The sequence below is a fragment of the Mixophyes fleayi genome, chromosome 5 (genome assembly GCF_038048845.1).
Source record: "Mixophyes fleayi isolate aMixFle1 chromosome 5, aMixFle1.hap1, whole genome shotgun sequence".
NCBI lineage: Eukaryota > Metazoa > Chordata > Amphibia > Anura > Limnodynastidae > Mixophyes > Mixophyes fleayi.
In genome coordinates this window covers 102,631,838-102,653,563 of record NC_134406.1, presented here as the reverse complement: position 1 = coordinate 102,653,563, position 21,726 = coordinate 102,631,838, and the positions used below count along the sequence as shown (strand labels likewise).

Below are 21,726 nucleotides of genomic sequence, written 5' to 3'. Positions count from 1 at the left end.
TTGTCCTGCGTGATGCAATGGGAGATTTTCTTTCCTTGTCAGTTAATTGTAGTAAAATAAATAAATAAATAATAGATGTCACAAGTAACTGCTCAAGAGGAGCACCCACCTCTGAATTGACCAGGAGCGTCATTAGTTGCTTTGCGAATCACAAGCTTTTCCAGAGTTAACTGTGATATTGTTGGCTTTCACTATAGCAGATGGACCCCCATTCATGGGTCTCCCTATTTTAATGGAAAAGCTGTCTAGTGCTGGGACTGGTTGAGTTTTTTGGGATGGGGCCATACTGTTTGATTTTTAATTTATTGATGTAAATATGCTAGTTGTAGTTTCATACATTCTGTAGTTTGTATTTATAAAAGACATTCCGATGTATGGGGGTCTGAAAATAACATAATAAACCTAATTTTAATAACTCTTATCCCCTCCCCCTAAATTTCATAAACTGCAATGGTTTTAATTTAACTATATAGCAAGTGTGCACTAAATAGAATCAAATCTACATCTAAAGTTCTGCAAGATCAGCAGAACTTGTACATACTTATTTGTGAATGTTTTAAAATACATTTTCATATTATGTCAAATTATATTTAGGTTTAGTGGCTTTTTAACTGTTGCCCAACATGTAGGGCTTACTTCTATTGTTCAGCGAAATTATCAATCTTGTTTTGTGATTTGCATAGATTTCAGATCACAAAACAAGATAATTTGTTTTTAGTAAATATAAGAAAGCAGGGGTAATGAAATTGGCATCAATCTAGAGCTAGTAAGTAATTGTATGAGCACAGAATTGGCATATACAACCATTCTGTGGTAGAAATGCCTGAGATGATTATACAGACTTATGAAACATTGAATAACATGACATTCAGTTGCTAGATTAGTTCATGTTTGTGTGTTGTTTTGTGGATTTAGCAGAGTTTGTTTTCTTTATGTATATCTATACGTATATCTATATGATTACTACTGTATTTCTATGTGCTTGGTATATTTTTAGTTTTAAAAGGTTTTTTGCCAGTTGTCACATTGTTTTCTTATGACATTTCAATATTTAATTTCTAGCAGTAATTTTACAGATGTTTATATGTAAATGTTCCACTCTCCTTTTGTTACACAGTATTTGCTAATAGCATTGGGTTTGACAGCTGTTTGCTGGTTGCCTTAATGTATCTTTATACTTGTATTATATCTGTATACTTCTAAATAAAATGCATTATTTGAAGGAAACAGAAGTGTATGTTGATACTACTACTGCTATTACTACTACTGATATACTACTACTAATAATAATAATTATAATAATAATAATAAATCTGGTGTTTACGGTATCATTTTACTAAAGGCAGATATATCATTTTTTGTTATATTTGTTAGTTTTTATTATGTATCAAGGAGGATGTACCAAATCTATACTGTATGTTTTGGACAAACTCAAAATCATTTTGCAAATATTTTTTTTATAAATATAACTCATTTGGTAAATATATTTTGCTTATACTGTGTGGTACCATATACATAAACTTATGCATACACAAATGCAAACATTCTGTCAAAGACTGAATTCTCATTTGCATATTAAGTGTAAAGTGCTTAAATGATAGTTATTTGTAATTTTAGAAACAAAAACAGAGAAGAAATAGGCCAGTTAATCCCATATAATACATGAATAGTGTGGGAATAAGCAAACCCTGGCTTATTTCTGTCCTCTTTTGTGTTAAAATACTGCCTACTTTCTTTCTTTCTTGGGTGTGGCTTACAAACCAACCCTTGTTAGATGTAAGCCCTTATACCTGGGAGGTGAGTGCATCTGATTTTTGAAGCATATATGTCATACAATGAGGTACCCTTAATGTCGGGTTGCAGGTTTAAATGTTATGATGAAAATATGAACCAATAACTCATGCTTTTGTTTTGCTAGATACACACAGATAATGCATTGTAAGGACTGACAACAACTATATTTTAGATTAGTAGCTTTAACATTTGGACACATGTCCTGAGCACTAAATTTGAATGGAATGCATGTTTCATATTTCAATCCAATCTAGTTTTCCATAAATGCTCATTATACCATATTGACATAAAGCACTCTACACCAAGTACCCTATTTTTCTGCATTCAACTCATTTATTCACATGAAAAGGAGCTGCCATATGCTACTTGCTTTGTGTGCTGAAATGAAAAGGGTTGTTTATTTTAGATAACCCTCCCTTAATAAAACTTACTTGCATAGTTAAATATAGCAGATAGGTAGGTCCACTGATGGGAAGTCAGTTTTATGTATAGTAGTATTTAAGAAATAATGGCACACCCAAGTATTTAGAGTCCCATAAATTTCATTAGCGATATATTCACAAAAAAGGTAAATATGTCATATGTCATTTCTAAGATAAATATGTAAATGTAATATATTCATGCTGGTTTTAAATAAAGTAGTCTAAAGGGCAGAAATCGTGTAAGGCTCTCTGCATCTTGAATGCTGGAACAGTGGCAAAAATTTCACATGCAACATTGACATTGTCATATAGCATAGAACAATTGTCACATTACAGCGACATTGCATATACCACATTGCCAGCTGAAAATATACAGATCACATAACAGATCACATTGCAGTATAGCCTGATTATTCATTAGGCAACCCAGGCTCCCCCCGCCTCTGACCTCAGTGCATGGGACTTTCCCAACTAACAAATATAATCACAATGCCGGTTATGAGTGATTTGTGGGGTTCTTCACTGATCATGTTGAGTGGTGTCCTATGGGGGTTCATTATTTTCTGTACCTACTATAATGGCTACCGTAGATTCCAGGGTGCCAATGTGGAAGTAGGTGAGAAAATAAAGGGGTTAAAGAGGAATGGGGTATGTATTTGTTTAGAATAAATATAATTTTATTCTACACTGTTTGTGTTTTCTTTAACATTTCTATAAGCTGCAAACATGCCCTGGCAGCCATGTGTATGCTGGCACTTGCCATACTACAAGTGCCAGCATACCCATACAGTGTAAGGAATCAGCATTGCACCATTGCTAAATGATTTTATATTGTTTTAAATATTTATTAACCCACACCCAACCACTCAGGGGTGTGGGAATAGACCTAGTACTATCAGTATGGGTCTGTTTTTTCCTGTGTGTGGGCCAGCATTTTTTGTGCGGCCCAATCACTCTAGGGAATTCAGCTCTGTGCTGACTGGTCTATTGATGGTCGTGACTCCACACTGCAGGTTTTCTTGCTATAGTCCCATCAGCCCTGGTATTAACATTTTCGTTGGGGGGAATCCCACACATTTTGTCTCCCAGATTTTACTAACAGCATCCTAGGCTGGCAAATATAGTATTGATTTGGATTCTTTTGGGGGAGCAGGGCAAGTGTTGGTTGTTGTGCCCAATACTGCAAGATACGCTTGTAGCATATCTGACTCAAATGTACACGTTTTGTGTACTATACAGACTTGCAAGTATCTTAAGAATTTTGCAGTGCTAATTTGAAGTATCACACAATACACATAAATAGTAGACAATAAACGAAGTGTATTCATAATGTAAGAAATCTCACTGCAGCAGAGGGGACACTTTTTTTTTAAGGATTAACCTCCTCACTTCAATAAAGACATTACATGACATCTGTTTTGAAAGTCTTGGCATCTTTATTTCTCACAATATGGGGTACATTATTACATATACACAGACTCTACCTCTATGAATTATACAAAATCAAAAGCCTTATTATTGCACTACAGGGTGGTACTTCCTCCTTTACAGGGTGTGCTGGTTTGGACAATAAAAATGTATTTTGGGCTGCCTAGTAGTCCAGTGGGAATGCAGTGCAGGCAGCATATGCAATCCGTGCATACAGGGCCTGATCAACCACTAGGCTGACCAGGCTGCAGCCTGGGGCGCTGGGTCCTGGGGGGTGCGGCGCTGCGGGTATTTATTTATTTTTTTCATTCTTTTTTTTCTTCTTTTTTTTTCTTCATTCATTTTTTTTTTCGGGGTGGGGGAGGGGGGGTCGCCGCGGGGGGGGGGTGGAGGGCTCGACGCTCAAAAGCATTGGTGGTCAGTGGTTAGCAACACATAGCCAATCGCCAGGCTGCCTGTTGTTGTGCAGCAGACAGGAAGCAGGACGTCTTCACTTCCTATCTGCTGATCTGAGGAGAGGAGTGACGCTGGCACAACTACAGGTAAGTGAAGGGGGGAACTGCCCTGCATATCTATAGGGAGGGGGGGAACTGCCCTGCATATCTATAGGGAGGGGGGGAACTACCCTGCATATCTATAGGAAGGGGGGGGAACTACCCTGCATATCTATAGGGAGGGGGGGACTACCCTGCATATCTATAGGGAGGGGGGGAACCACCCTGCATATCTATAGGGAGGGGGGAACTACACTGCATATCTATAGGGAGGGGGGGACTACCCTGCATATCTATAGGGAGGGAGAGGGGGGACTGTCATGCATATGTATAGGGAGGGAGAGGGGGACTGTCATACAAATCTATAGGGTGGGAGGGGGGGGCTGCCATGAAAATCTATAGGGAGGGAGAGAGGTTGATATGTATGAAGGAGAGCAGAGGAGGGGGGCTGATATATGTGACTGGGGGAGTTTTGATGTGACGGGGGGGATAGCTACAGAGTGGAGATAAGGAAAATAGCTGCAAGGGGGATGGATGCAGGGTGGGAGGTAAAGAAAATGGCTGCAGCAGGGGTTAAGGAAAATGGCTGTGGGGGGGTTGTGGTTAAGGAAAATGGCTGCAGGGGGTATTTAAAAAATAGAGCAGCTTTGGGGGGCAGAATCTCATGATTGTGTGGTGGTCACATGGGTGGTCTCAGCAATCACTAGAATACTAAATATTAGTGAGATGGGGCTGGTAGAGGTTTGTATTTGATTGACAACAAATATTCAGATATTGCTTATATATGCCTGTCCAATGGGGACCTTCCAGCTGGCCATAATGGAGTGTTTTGTTTTAACTAAAGGGCCTAATCATTCAGGGTTTGCATTATAATACATTTTTGCATTTTCAAAACAGGACGCCAACTTTCCAGAAGCCAGCGAGAGGATAACAAAGTTGCAAGAGAGAAGAGCAAGAACAGGTAAGAGACAATGGCACAATCTGTCTAAATTTGAATGCTGGAGAATACACCTGAACATTCATATTCAGGAGTGTTCCTATACACCTATATATTCGGAGGAGGGGGGGGGTCGCTGCGGCCGTATTAGCCTAGGGCGGCCAGAACCCTTAATCAGGCCCTGCGTGCATATATGGCCCCATCACATTTTACTCAATGCGGCCACGTCACCCATTCATAGAATATTGTACTACAAGTTGTAGTATTGTTGTGATCTTATAGCTATATAGTGTTATACCTTTACAACGCATTATAATCAACCAGATGTGAAAAAAAAATGCTGTTAGGAGAAGATGTAAAAAATAAACTGCAATATAAAGTGAGGTTTGATTTTTGATGCATTATTTATTTTCATTATTTAAGATTTATAATTTATAATAATAAAGTATCACTGGTTAAGCAACACTAAACTAGCCTCTTTTTTTATATTGATATGTATATTGTACTGAAAACCACCCTTTAAAGATGGGCTGCTACTAAATGGTCTGTGCTGTTTGTTTGCACCCCTGGCTAAAGTCTGCCAGCCAGGCCCTGTTCCTTTAGATACAATTTAGACATGTAGAGTGAGTTACTATCTTGCTAATAGACACTGTGATTGGATTAGCCTCAAAGGTAACAGTCTTTTGGTCAGTCATTAGTGTTTATATAGAAGATATCGGTCTCTGCCGGATAATTCAGAGCTTGAGATATAAATTGTCTTTAAAAATTATTAACAACCATAAAACAAAATAATACTGCCTTAAAGAAAACAAGAAACCTAGCTTATGTATTGAGTGCTAACACATTTCTTCAGCCCTCTTTATGATGATGACATCTAAGTTGCTTACCACTTACTCTGTAGTGGTATAACACAACATACACAAGCACTTCACTGCAGCATATTCCTTCTCAGTCAGCCATTGTAACCACTTGGCATTGTTAAAGCTATTCAGGGATAGGGCATCCTTCTGTCTCCATCTGGCCACTGTAGCAGTCTTGGCTCTCTCTCACAATCACAGGACTTTCCTGATCTCCTCTCAAAATCCAGCTGTCATGGGACAAGACTCCGTCCTGTTTCCATCCAATCCCATGTCTTGGGCTGTAACCTCTCTCTCTTAGGCTGGGTACACACTACAGCAAATTTCAAATGATATAATATTGTTTGAAATTTTACTAATAACTGAATTCCCGATCACTCTGCCAATTAATGTGTACACACTATACTCAATTAGCTTCAGATCTGTGCTCTCCATCTTCATAACCATTGGCTGTAAATGACAGCTGTCCTGGGTTATGGTGTCAGTGGGTAGACACAGCACATGCAAACCAATAAATGCAATCTTCCAAAGCAGAGAGACTCCCGCAGTATGAATTCCTTCTCATTCTGCCATTCAGATCTTAGGAGCTACTAAACACTTAACTTAGAGGCTTTTCAGCTTGTTGGTAGTAAAGTCTTAATAACCTTCTACAGAGCGGGAGTCCATCTAATGGATATAGTGTGTTTGTTTTCCTTGTCCAAATGGCTTAATTTTTAACTTTGTCAGTTGGAATGCATTGGTTCGTCTGGAGCACAAGGGTTAAACAAGTGTATTTGATTTGACACTTGTCAGCAAGTAAGAGGTGAAAAAGTTCATGAAACTGAGGAAATCTAATGAGGTAATTTGTGTATGACAGTGTGTTCCGCAGAATGGAGCCTCCGTGCTAATAACCTGCCTAGCTCTTGTGCATGGACAATTTCTGAGTACCTGAGTGTTCTGGCGAAATGGAGTATGTTATACTGCATCAAAATGCAGCTACAATGCACCACATAATTGAAAACACTGCTCCCTAAGCAGATAAGTTGGACTGTGTACAGAAGTTTTCAGTGCCAATGCAGACACTGCAACACAGGAAACTTTACTATGTGATTCACGCAGTCAGAGGACAAATGGAGCACTGGTGCAGATTTGTCCGTACCCTTGGCTGACAACTCCTTGTTGCAGAGTTGGTGTGTCACAGAACTTAATGCAATGTGCACTGGTGTAATAAGTATAGTTACTTCACCTGTTTTACATTTCTTTTCTGGGTACTGGACAATTATTTTTTAAGCCTATTGATATATTTGCAACACATCCTACACCATGTAGAGTAATAACCAAGGAAAGCCCTGTCACCTGCTCACCTTCCTGCACCGTGCCACAACAGGCCCGAGGGATATATATTCATATGTCTGATGGACAGCTGGATGCAGGAACCTTGTTATCAGGGAAACCTGTGAGCAAGCAGCGATTCTGACGACTCTGGAAGCCTATGTCTGGTACTCAAATCAATCTGCAGGCACCACCCAAGCACAGGGCAGCTGCGTTTATCCCTCGGGATGCTTAATTCAGCTCACTTTGCCATGCTATTTGGACCCCCGGACGCCAGCTCCTTCAGTGACAAGTGATGCTAAATTGTTGTTCCAATTCTGCAGAGTGCATACACAGTGCAGAATTGGAATGATATCATTCCCTCATTGAATGAGATTTTTAGTTCAGTTTAAAAAACTTGATCAACGATACAATGGGCTTTGGAATGTAATCGTTCCTTGTTGCAGTGTACACACTACTGCTGAAAAAACTGTAGTATGCACCCAGCCTTATTCTGCAGCTCTCCTGATCTCCTGTCTGGAGCTAACAGTTTTTCAACATTCAAATGCCAGATTTCCTGGTCTTGACTTGTTTTTCCTGAAAAAATGGAATAAAATGACAAAAAGACGGTGGGGATATGGAATAAAATGGCAAAACACGGTGGAAACACTGTGGGAAAGCTGGAAGTACAAGGAAAAAAGCCAAAAGTGGAAACACTGGTCTCCAACTGGTCTTCTGTCTCACCTGTTTTGCCTCTGCTCTGCCTCAACCAGAACACAACATAACTCTACACTGAGGTCCCTACTGAGCTGCAAATGGGTGGGGTCACACACTTTTCAACCCTATTCAGGAAGTTCAAACTGTAGGGTATGAACAGGCTGCAAACTAGCAGCACTTAGCTTGTAAATATAACAACACATATTGCTTAATTTTAAATATGATATGATATACATTTTATTACACATTAACCATTCTTCTGACAACTCACCTGATAAAAGTTTAATCTAATTCTGACCCAAGACAGTTGTCAGAACGGTTGAATCTGCTTGATTTGGCAACTACCGCATTTAGAACATAAGATGAACTAAGGGGTGTTGGGGTGACAGACAGAACTGGATGTTCAGAACTGTATAATTAATATCCACCTGTTAGTAATTCAAATTGGCAATGAGGGGGCGATAGAGCAATTATTGGTTGCTCAATTGGAATCATTGTCATGCTGTGTCATGGTAGGTGTCAATTGCTATTTAAAGGTTGCATAATATAGAATCCTACTAACAGATGACATCCAGACATGTAAGAAGCAGTGAGAAATATAGTTAAATAATTTTATTTAACTTGTCATCTGATCCTTTGGAAGAATGTAAATTATGCAATGGGGTTATTTATTAAAATGTGCATATAATGTATGCAGTAACCTATATCTGGAAGTAGATCATTGAAAATCAATTGCCGTTAGTGACACTTTTGTATGTTTTTAGAAAATAACTCCCAATGTCGCAAAGTTAGAGCTCACATAAAGTACATTTGGCCATTTTATAATTTTTACACATCACCATTATTAGAATCATGCTTTCAGGTTATTATGCTTTTATAGTACTAACCAGATTCTGTAATGTACATGGGGGTGCTGGTTCTGCTCTACTTATAACACCTAATGGGGAAATTAATCTGGAAGTTAAGTACCAACAAAGCCGCACGTAATGAGTCTCCACTGCAATGTCCACCCTGAAAACTCCACTTATTTTGATCACACCTCATAGAGTGCAACTTCTGCTCCTCAGATTGGGAGTGTGGTTCTGTGCTGTGGCATCATAGCCCAGAGCCATGCTCCCAGCAACTCACAAACACGGAAGAGCAGAGCGGCAGTTTCACAGCTGCTACTGCACCTCTGCTCAGTGTGGTGTTGCCATGGGGGATATTAAAAACACTGATTATGTCACTCGTTTAGTGTTTTAGGACCCCCCTAAAGCCCTAGGTTCACCTAATGGTTGGCCCTGTTTAAGCTCTGCTACATCAGTACTAATACAGTATGATAAAACACACACACATAAACTTAATAAAATTTAGAATGTCAGTAACAGTTATGCACTTGCTCTTTTAAGTTTTTGTTTGTAGATTTGATATTATATATACAGATTTATAAATATATTTCACTATAAAAAGATAATTGTGACTAAGATAAAAATAATAAATACATTAAATTTGGGGGTTCAAAGGAGGATTTTATCCATTTAAATGTATACATCAGTTCCAAAAGAATGATAACTGTAAATTGCCTTCAAAAGGATAAAAATGAACTATGCAAAAATGACTATAGACAGAAAGGTAAAGAGTTGACTTTTTCCTATTTCTCTCCCACTACGCATAACCAAAATATAAGCATGTTACTTGCGCTATCCTTTTATGTGAACGTTTATATAGCCTGCAAAGAGTGACAGATATGTAAAATATACTTGTGGACAGAAATTTGTAGAGAGCAAGAACATTAACATTTGCCTTAATTAAATGCTAATTACATCCAAAATTGAAAATGTAGTTTTGGCTAGTGTTCACTAAGTTAATCAAGAACACTGAATATTACTTACCTGAGGTCTAACATTCCACCCAAACTTGTAGGGCCCCTTATATTTGACACTCTCCTTGCTGCTTTTATCACTTGTCTATTCCAAACAGAATATGGGAAATTCATGGAGGAGGGACAACACACAGTTTGAAGAAAGGCCTCCCTCAGCAGTAGTACTTTACTGGACTCATAGCCATCTGGGGACATGTTGGGTCAGGAGGAATGTCAGATCCCATGTAATATTCAGTTTTATTGTTTAATTTATTGAATTACACTTAAATCTGAATTTTCACCTTTTTGTATTTGTCAATCATTCCTTGTACATCTGAAGCGCACCTTGACTCACTTGTCTGAAAGTACTGCACATTACTCAAGTATTGTGTAGTACTTACAGGCATTTTTACACACATTTAAAATGCTTTATATTGCATTGTTTGTAAAGGGGAAGTGTTATACACAGCCGTTCAATGAACATTTATGTTTCCACTGAAATAAATGAAAACACCTTCAAACGTAGGTCAACACATGGGGGTAAATGTATGAATCTCCGGATTCTTCATCTCCGGCGTGTTCAGCCTCTTCAGCGCTTAAATTTAAAGCGGCGCTGCATTGTAAAGGGAAGTTTCCCTTTACAATGCAGCGCCGCTTTAAATTTAAGCGCTGAAGAGGCTGAACACGCCGGAGATGAAGAATCCGGAGATTCATACATTTACCCCCTGGTGTATGTTTGTCCTCACGCATTTCTGCTGTTTGAGCAAACAATGAAATGCACTATTTTGCACTCTAAATTCCCCAGTCTACAGAGAAACTGATTGATTTCCAGTTTGTAACACACATTAATAAAGGCTTATTCCAGATTAAAAAGTAATTCAGATAATTTTTCAAAAGTAATAAAAGTAATCTGATCACATTCTCATCCCTTTTACCTTAATTATGGTGGTCTCTTCCACTGCGCTGATTTGCTTCCAGGGGCATTCTGGCATAGAGTCCAATTTGTGAGTAGATATCAGCAGAGTGTTCTGTTAACCTTAACTCTTATTGTGATGCTTTAAGATTCTGACCAAGGGCTTCACCCTGTCCAAGTGGAAAAAATGTGCCATAAAGTACAAATTTAATATGGCTTCATAGCAATTTTTGCCAGATAGTTTTATGATTTTGAAAATCATAACAATAAATTTACTGTTTATATAATTCAGACTAATGTGCCAGATTGCTACTAATGCTATTAATACTCTGCCCTATTGGATATAGACTGTGGATGGAGCAGACATTGTGGTTGGTATGACTTTAAGATGTTGTATTGTAGGCCCCATTATTATTTTCTATGGGGCACAGACATTTCTAGCTTTGTCCCTGCTCTCGTACAGTAAAGTTTCATTGTCTCAGCTTGATAGCTATTGGCACTGGGACTTTGTTGTTGGCAAAAAGTAGCTGAAGGAAAGTTCTACTTCAGACTACCAAACATTCAGGCCCTTCACCTGATGTCACAGGCACGGCAACAGAACAAACAAAGTGACCACATAATTTAAGTATGGGCGGGGGTGAGAGAATACTTTAAAAAAAATGTTTATAAAAAAGTGGAATTTACTTTTAAAACTACATTATCATATATTACAAATATATCCATTCCCTACCCCGATTTTTCTGGGTCGCCATAGTTCTACTCACAACTTGAGGCTTTAATTGGTCCTCAAGCTCAAACCCCTCCCCTTCCACAGCCATTAAAAAGTAGCAAATGCTTTATGCTGTGATTGCAGACAAAAACCATAGCAATAAACTGAAATAATTTTTATGGTAAACATAGTACAATTCTGTGGCTATTACAGAATGAGGGTTATTAAAAATTTAAATTAGTCCCCTGGCCACAAATGCAATCTGTGTGTCTCCAACTGATCTGAAGTCCCTTCTCACAAAATGTTAACAGCCTTGCTCTTGCTCTGACTTAGTCCAAGTGACTTAGCTGAACATGCTAATTAAATAATACTAGTAGTTCTAAAATAATGAGAAAACAGACTACTCCCAAATCCCTAGAAGGCTCCTACAACTGGCAGGATGTAGGAGTCTGTTAGATTCTCTACTGATTGGTTGGTATTGCAATATGAGAATTATTTTAAAAATGTTCCCTCCAATTAATATGCATTCATTTAATTGCTGGTAAGTTCTCATCAGTATATTAACACGTATATGGGAAATGGCAAGAATACTTTTTAAACAATCATTTATTTATTTATATAACACCACTAATTCTGCAGTGCTGGACAGAGAACTCACTCACATTAGTCCCTGCCCTAGTGGAGCTAAGTCTAGCTACAGTCTAAGCTCCCTAACTAACACACACACACACACACACACACACACACACACACATAGAGAGACTAGGGTCAATTTTGATAGCAGCCAATTAGCTTACCAGTATGTTTTTGGCTTGTCTGAGGAAACCCATGCCAGCATGTGGAGAACATACAAACTCCACACAGATAAGGCCATAGTCGAGAATTGAACTTATGACCCCAGTGCTGTGAGGCAGAAGTGCTAACCACTAAGCCACATATGTATCTGATTGACTGTTTGTAACAAAAAATTAGAATATAGTGTGCTAGAGTCCTGTTTCCATTTATTTTCTTTTATGTTTTAATATTCTTCTCATTATATTCGAAAAATTTTAAAAGCGTTCCACAGAGTATACAGCTCATTCCATATTTGGGCCTGGAATTTTGCACATTTCTTTGGAAGAATTTGGGGGTATATTTACTAATCTGAGTATTTTGAAAAAGTGGAGATGCTGCCTATAGCAGCCAATCAGATTCTAGTTACCATTTATGTAGTACATTCTACAAAATGACAGATAGAATCTGATTGGTTGCTATGGGCAACATCTCCACTTTTTCAAAGCCGCAGTTTAGTAAATATACCCCTTGGTGTTAAGAGTTCTGTATGGAAACCCACAATCGTTTTGTTCTCCCTAAACTTTTATTTTATTATACACCATCCACACCACAGAACATTGAATTGACACCATCCGGTTCCTTCATGTTGTATTGATATTATATACTTTGTTATAGGTCTAGTGTTTAATCTATGCATTTAATAATTCTCTGCAAATAAGAAAAAAATACAACTGGAATAACTGAAAGTTCACATGCATATAGTTTTTGCAATAAACTAATTTCCTGTAATTTGAACATCAATGATTATTGAATATTATTAAATTGTATCTCTACTGTCACTATGTTTCCTCTTCATGTGTCTTTGATAAAAATACACTATTTACAAATATATATTTTAGAATCCAAACATAATTTACAAACATATGTATATATTGCATAATAAAGGTGTTTTCTCTATTGAATCTCATGCAGACTACAGATTTGGCAGAAGTACCCGAAGAAGGTGATGCTTCGTATTTGTTGGATATAAACAGACGAGGCAGTGATAGTGGTGAGTTTTTTACTTTTCTGAGAATGGATGCTTTTATTTGACAGTGGAAAAAAAAGCAAGAAAAACCCCTCCTAATAGCCTTTATGGGATGGTAATTCCCTTGAACGTTAAAGATACAAAAAAATTAAACAAAAAAAAGAAATAAAAAAAAAGAAAAGAAACCAGCTCTATATCAAACATCAAAACTTAATGCAAAAATATATTTATGAAAGATATAATTGACCTCCACGTGGACAGAAAGAAAAAACAATCTATAAAAGTACAATATTCATTGTAAATTCATTGTATATGTAAAATCAATAGATATTGCTTTAGAAAAGTATGTATATGGAGTTACAATATTTGTATACTGATCCAATGAAATGATCCTCATAATAAAACCATAATCATAACTTTATAGTGATCGGTAAAGGGAGTTTAAGAATCTATAAATAAATCAAAGAGTTAAGTTTCCAAATTATTACTTCGATGTAGAGCTCCTGTATTGATCACACCAAAGTCTCAGTCTGCAATATAATCTAACCACGGTTAACTGTCCATTCGTAATTATTAATCATATAATTGTATCAATGATGATACAAAGATGATACAAAGGAATGAATTATAGATACTATTTAGTGTTTGCAGTATTAGGAGAGGAGAGAGTTTCCCAGTAGGTCCAAGAGAACTCATGAACTAACCCAGGACCATAAATCAAATGGGAAAGGGGGATTTCCATTTCTGACAGGCCTGTATTCATTATGTAAAAGAGACAAGACATCTGACCTGCAAAGCTTCCATACCAAAGTTGCAATCTATTTTGACTACTGTCTTAGTTATGGAGTGTGGATATATGGTTTACCAAGCTTGTGCTATGGAGGCTCTAATGGCCACTAATGTGTTCCCTAATATGTAGGTGAGTATAGATGAGGGAAAAGAGTTTAGCAACTCCTTCAAGAGAGTGAGAGGTATTTTGAGCTTTTCCAGGCCCTGTGTTAGTACAGTCTCTGACTTTCTCTGTAGTGCAAGTCTCATGTGCTCTGAAATTCCAACTGTTAGCACGCAGGGGTCATCAATTAAAATGATGCCTCTTGTCTAATATGGTATGGTTGCTCCACTGAGATGCAGCAGTGCAGCTTCTGCAAAGTTAGCCATAGACTCAGTTAACAACCTACTGCACCCTTTTTATTGTCACCTCATCTGTTCAGACCTACATCATGGAATGGCCTAATAACCTACTGCTAAGAATGAATTACAAGCACCGGAGGCTTGTTAAGACAGGTTCAGGACTATATAAATAGATTCCTGTGAGCAGCACATTGACAGTTTATTAAAATTGTCTCTGTGAACCAGCATTTTGTAAGTTGTAACTTCTTGGCTTCCTTCTCTTGTGTAATCACTGACTTTTGAATGATTACCTCTCTGGCTCATGAATACTTATTTATCTGGCCAGGGGATTGCTGGCAAATCCTAGCCTGGTCGGCAAGACTCGACTCAGCAGCCTATTTTAAAGGGAAACAAATGCATGTGGCCCTGCGACCCAGCCCAAGGTAGCCTAATATGGGACTGGCCCAGGGGGCAGATGCCCCCCTGAACCCCAGCCCAGCCTGTCCCTGTTTCTGGCTCTTTACTCCTGTCGTTTGGACAACTACCTCGGTGGCTCTGAAGCCCTGACTAATTTCTGCAATTGCTATTACCTGAGTAACCAGACTCACCTGCTCTACTTAAAGGCACAGTACACCTTTTCTCACTAAGACTGGCCTTGCCAATGGAATCCACCAGTATCAATTAGTAACTGACATACAAATAATATAATTCCTGACATGCTTAAGCACATTAACTTTCAGAGCTTGTATCTGCCCCAGATTAAGTTGAATTTTGGACATGCCCAATATATGGTAAAGGGATCTTGTTTGGATACACTCACTCCAGAAAAATAGAGAGACACTTGAGTACATTCTGTGCAGAGTACCATTGGACTACATATGAAATATGTTAATAAACTGGTAAAGGCAGATATGGTCCGAATATTTAATAGAATAGCAATTTCAAAAACCTGGAAACTCTAGATCTGTGGGCCAGAAATCATTTGGGAATAAACTAATCACAAATTGTCAAAATAGTTCTTTTAAGGAATTGCTCATGCCAAACTAATCTGATAAGTTCCTATGATGAAGTAAGCGTTAAATTGATGCAGTTGATGTGATTTATTTGGAGTTTGTAAAACATTTGCTACATTTCCAAATAACAGACTAGCACTGGGACTAGGGGAAAATGAACAAAGGTAGATAACTGGCTAGAAAGCAGAAGGTTGCCACATATGTAACATATCATCACCATCATCACCATTTATTTATATAGCGCCACTAATTCCGCAGCGCTGTACAGAGAACTCATTCACATCAGTCCCTGCCCCATTGGAGCTTATAGTCTAAATTCCCTAGCATATACACACAAACACACACACAGACACACAGACTAGGGTCAATTTTGATAGCAGCCAATTAACCTACTAGTATGTTTTTGGAGTGTGGGAGGAAACCAGAGCACCCGGAGGAAACCCACGCAAACACGGGGAGAACATACAAACTCCACACAGATAAGGCCATGGTCAGGAATTGAACTCAAGACCCAAGCACTGTGAGGCAGAAGAGCTAACCACTTAGCCACCATGATGCCCATATTCAGAGATGTTCCTTAGGGATCAATGCTGGATCCTATCCTCTTTATTGTTTGATTATTTTATAGAAGGTCTAAGTAATGTGTCCATATTTGCATACAACAAAAGGATGTGGACTAAATGACAAGTTAGGTAGAGAAGTTAGGTTTAGTTTACAGTAAAGTAATGTTTTAGGTAGTAGTAATACTTGTGCTACCTATACATAAAATTCAATACAATTTAGGAGAATTGAAATGAAAATGAACTAAGGTATCCCAGTAGAGACATGGGCCAATTTATTAATAACAGGAATTGAGAGCTTTAATGATAATGAAAGGTGATCTAATTAATATCAACAAGTATTTTGAGGGACAAACCCAGAGATTTATCTGGCACGCTTTTTACACCATGTAGGTAACAAGGGGGCATCAGCTGAGACTAGAGGGACAATGTTTTTACTATACAGAAAGGCATTTTCCCTATGAGGGTGGTTCTAATGAAATTTACTGCCAAATGAGGTAGTACTGGCAGAATCACTGGACATATTTAAACATGTATTGGATTATGTAATTGCCAGGTAAAGGCAATGAATAAATATCCCCCAGAGGGTAAAATGGTTACACACTTCTGGGTGTTTTACTTTGCCTTCCTTTGGATCACCTATCAGCAAATGCAATTTATAAAAGGTTTTTCAACCTCACTAACTAGTTAACTCTGTAACCACAAAAGAGGGCAAAAACTTTGTTATACAGAAGAGTGATGCACTATTGTTAGCAAGGACATTGTATATTCATTCCAGAAGATCTTTACTCTTTTGTTTTACTTCAAGATCTTTACTTTTTGCTTGTATGAAGGATGTTGTACATGCCGGGCAAGTTAAATTAATGTTTTTTTTCCATTCACAAGTTTCACATAATGATCTAGAATCTACTTACTGTCTACTTATGTCAATATAGCTCTTGTTTGCCAGGAAAATTTCATATTTCCATTACGAACAGTCTCCCACCTTAATGTTAACTTTGGCAACTTTGTTTGCCAAAATAAAGTGATTAAAGAGGTAAGATGATTAAATTGTTTGCTACTTGTCTAACAAGGTAGAGCTCAGCAATGTAACCTAAAAAGATGAGTGTAATACACCATATTCCTATGTTTCTGCTGACAAAATATTGCATGATTATTATGCTCTGACATAATGTCTAAGATATTTTTGTCATGTATAATTTTTAAATGCAGTCAGTGCCTGTTGATCTATGTTATTTATGAGTAATACAGTTGGTTCACCATCAGCTTTCTCACATTAGTCTAGATAGTCTAGTTACCAACTTATGAAAAATAACCTTTGCTTTGCAGTTTTCAGCTACATAGAAAATGGAACAGAACACTTCAGTGAAGAACAGCAACGGAAGAGCATTAATACAACGGTACAAAGATTTTATAGAATTTTTAAACTGTAATGCTTGTGGTTTTAACAGATGTAATAGCAATAAAAAATATTTAACTGAGATACATATTGTATAATGCATATGCATGTAAATTTTATTTAATCTTTTAAACACAGATGTAAATCATCAGCATATTTATAGATTAGTAGCTGTTCAGTAAAGCATTTATAATAAGATTTTACATGCATGGTTTTGGAACTACGTTATGTTGCTGATTTACCATATGTGATGATTGGTATAACCGATTGCTTTGCAGAGTTTCCCTGTTAATATAGAGCCCATGTCACAAATGTTGTATCACCCATCATACTGGTGTCTTTGAATGCCTAAAATAGTTTATTTTTAACTTCCATGAGCTATATTATCTAATTAGGTCAATTGTGCCATTCATCTACAGTAATTTGAACGTGCTCTGTCTGCTTGTGGTATTTTCTTTTAATAATATGGTAAGCAAGTTATTTAAAAAATCTTTATCATCTAGACATTCTTTTCAGAGTGCATACATTTATTTCCCTCACTTTATTATCTGATTTACTATTTTGCTAATGGCAAAATACTGTATGTGCATTCTATAGATTTTCCACTCCAGATTGCAAATAAATCATTTAAGTACATTACCTTAGGGGGTGTTTAATACAAGCGAGACTAGTTGGAAATAGTGTAAATTGTGGTCAATTATGAAGGCAGTACAACATTAATATCACAATTTATAAAAAAGTTGCATAGATTAAAAAATAATGCTTTTTTCAAAGCTTTTTAATGCTTCCTCAAAATATTCTTAAATGTGTCTTTATTTTAAAAAGTTTTAATTGTCATGAATACAGTCATTGTTAATATTAGTTTTAAGTTAATAGCAAGCCCTAAACTAACAGTTTTTGTGCAGCTATTTCATTATGTTATCAACTTGCTAAGCATACAGTCACAAGCAAAAAATATTTAATATTTTCAAATGAACTACCATTATGATATAGTACACTATCCAATATGTACCATATTAGAATTTAAACTCTGATGTACACAGTGTTTATACAGCACGTATCTTTAAGTACAGTAGACACATCTATCGGCTGTATCTCACACATTTTTTCGCATTTTATTGTACAGTTTAAAACACATGCAGTACTGTACATGTATGTCACATGAGCTTTATAATATGTTAATATATGTTTTATCCAGAATATTGTAGCTAAAGAAATCTCTGAAACTTTTACCAATACTGTTATTGAGTAAAAATTGGACATTTGTGTAGATTAAAATCAAGGTCATCTCTGAGTTTTCCCATTGGCCCTTAAAGCATATCATTTAGCTACACAAAAACATTATGTTGTACTCTTTTCCTCATTTTACTAATTTATTCAGTATGCACCCCATCCCACATTCATTTATGCTACTCTCCTTCAATATAATAACTGTGCCATCATTATTTTTGGTGTGTAAATGTAAGAAGGATCTTTTGTGTTTGCCTAATATGTGTCACATGACTAGTGTTGAAACTGTTGAATGAGGGAACACATCTCTGTCAGTGAAGGCAAGACACCTAAAGTATACAAGGGAATCACCTTAAACACACAATCCCGTTCATAATCCTGACAGAATGTTTGATGCACAAATTAAATACAGCCTGAACCCTTTCCCTAAAAATATTTTCTATATGATTCACCGTACAAAACCCACCAATCCACCATGGATACCCTTTCTCTTATCTTACTATATATATATATATATATATATATATATATATATATATAATTACTTTACTAACTTCTTTTGAGTCATCTATGTGCATGATAGGAAGAAGAGAGAGGGCAGACTGTGTGTAAACATTGTCACACCACAGAAAAAACAAAACTATGATATTTTCAAAATGAGGTTAGAGTGCACTATGTGCCTTATTTGATGAGCCTTTATTTTCCTATAGACCAACCCTCACTCAAACATTAACCACCTGTTTCTGTAACTGTTTACAAATTTCCAGTCCATTGGGCCATTCTCATTAATGACAGAGTCCTATGCTTCAGTTCCCCCAGTTGTGGAAGCATGACCAAGAATGTAACTGAAAATAAAGCCCTCACTCAAGGCACCAAGATTGTACCAGGTCATAAGGGGCATACTGTAGTTATAGAAAACAACAGCATGTAGTGTGCTATATAAAGTAACTAAAAAACAAATATTGTAGGCTACTCCATGTGCATTTTGTAAATAGCCATGAACATAATTTTAATGTTCTTGGTTGAGATTAAATAGTCGACATATACAGTGCACTACTGTTAAATGTTACACTATGAGCTGGCAAGTTTGTTTTTGACTAGAATTCATACAGTAGTTAACGCTGTGTGACTGCATAACAAAGAACTTGTCTGCAGGCTATGCTCATATTGGGCTTAGCTAACCTATTCAAGTAGGCAGTGTCAGGAAGGCTAAATCTCATATTTAAGTTGACATATATGTCACATCAGAGTATTATCAACTACAATGCAATCACTCTTACAGAGGGAAATCAAAGGATGAATAAATCAGACATCCTATCAACAACTTAGACTAGAAGAACATGGAAACCATTCACTCTCAATTAAACCACGGAGAGTATTGATGGTTATAGACATGCCATTTTTAAATGCAGACACTTTTGTTAAGAATCAGTTGACAACTTGGTGCTAAGTGCTAATTTTATTGAATTTGTCAGGTGTTATGTGACTATAAATTCAACAATATTTCTCATCAATATGATGAAATTGTATTTACCAGTATTTCTCAAATACAGTCCTGAGAGAGCTCTACACGTGCATGTTTTCAAGAACATAATTTAAATAATTAGTACGATAATTAGTGCTATAATAATTAGTGGATATTTAAAAATGTGACAGTTTGTAATGAATACACCTGTGCTTCAGCAAGGAGATATAACACATGCACTGTTAGGGCTCCCTGGGACCGTATATAACAAAAACTGGTATGTATTATAGAATGATTTTACACATATCGAAAGCTGTTAGCAGAAATGTATCCAGTGAGGTATGAAAATAATTATAGACTTACAATCCAGTAATATGTATACATGTTGCTTATTAAACTTATATTAATATTATATTACTAGTGAAGGAGATAAGTAGGACAAAATGCACTTCGAGAGCAGTGACAGATATTAGCCCTAATTAATGTTGCAACAAAAGAGTGAAGCGCTCATTGACTGACAGGATTGTGTGTATATGTGGCTATATAGTATTCCTGTGTGTAAGATAAACTGGAATTGCACGATATCACAGAAGCAATACGGGTGGAATAAAAATTTATATTGAATAGGTGTCTCTGAGATAGCTTATGTGTATTGTCCAATCTAATGACTCTCATGTGCACCATGCAAGTGAACTGGGATAATTGTAGTCTATGGGCAGGTTACATATAAATAAATTGTTTATTTGTAACCTACCCATAGACTGCAGGTGATAAAATGAACAAAAGCAATAGAGAAGTAATATATATATATATATATATATATATATATATATATATATATATATATATATATAAATGTGTGTGTGTATATATATATATATATATATATATCTATTATAGAAAAACAACAAGCTGCAGCGCCACCTGCTGGGCAGAGTTATACACTGACCTACTAAATTCTTAGTGTGTGTGGAAAAAAAACCCCAGAAAGGGCTGAAATTTGGCATACTGACATTATTGACAAAAAAATTAGAATAGTGAAGTCAGTTAACTTCCATCATCCCCCCTTCCCCCCGTGGGAGGGGTAGTGAAGGCTAAATTTACGAGTTGAGGGGTCAAACTCATTTTCGTGAGGTAATTTTACCTCATGAACACACATGTGTACAGTAGCGGATCCAGGGGGGTGCGATCGGGCAATCGCCCCCCTAGCAGGGATTTGCTGCCGACGGCTGCACAGTATGTGCAGGTCCGTTTGGCAGTGACAGTGTGCTGCCCGGCTGCTCTGATTGTATTTTAAACACTATCAGAGCAGCCGGGCAGCACACTGTCCCTGCCTGTCACTGCCGAGCAGACCTGCACATACTGTGCAGCCGCCGGCAGCCTCAGAAGTCGGAAATGGGGCGGGGCCTAAATCGCCCCACCCTAACATCGCCCCGGGTACAAACATTTTCTAGATCCGCCCCTGCATGTGTAGCGGCGTGTGTTAGTGTGTGTGTGTCTGTGGAAAAAACTATTTTCTCAGAAAGGGGTCATCCAATTGACCTGAAATTTGGTATACTGACATTATTTGACAAAAAAATTAGAATAGTGAAGTCAGTTAACTTCCAGCATCCCCCCTTCCCCCCGTGGGAGGGGTAGTAAAGGCTAAATTTACGAGTTGAGGGCTCAAAATCATTAACGCTCTTCCCCTGAGGAGGCCTGGCCTAGCCTCAAATGCATGACAAGAACCTTTTTAACACCTTAAGTA

The 21,726-nt window shown here is 37.3% G+C and overlaps 1 protein-coding gene across 1 annotated transcript in view; it reads left to right on the top strand.

The window, feature by feature from the left end:
• Nucleotides 1-21,726, top strand: part of STAC (SH3 and cysteine rich domain) — a 193,610-nt gene that overhangs the window by 140,581 nt on the left and 31,303 nt on the right. Inside the window, exons 6-7 of the mRNA XM_075212630.1 lie at nucleotides 13,148-13,226; nucleotides 17,215-17,285. Of these exons, the coding sequence (XP_075068731.1) occupies nucleotides 13,148-13,226; nucleotides 17,215-17,285 (150 nt within the window). The remainder of the gene's footprint in view (nucleotides 1-13,147; nucleotides 13,227-17,214; nucleotides 17,286-21,726) is intronic.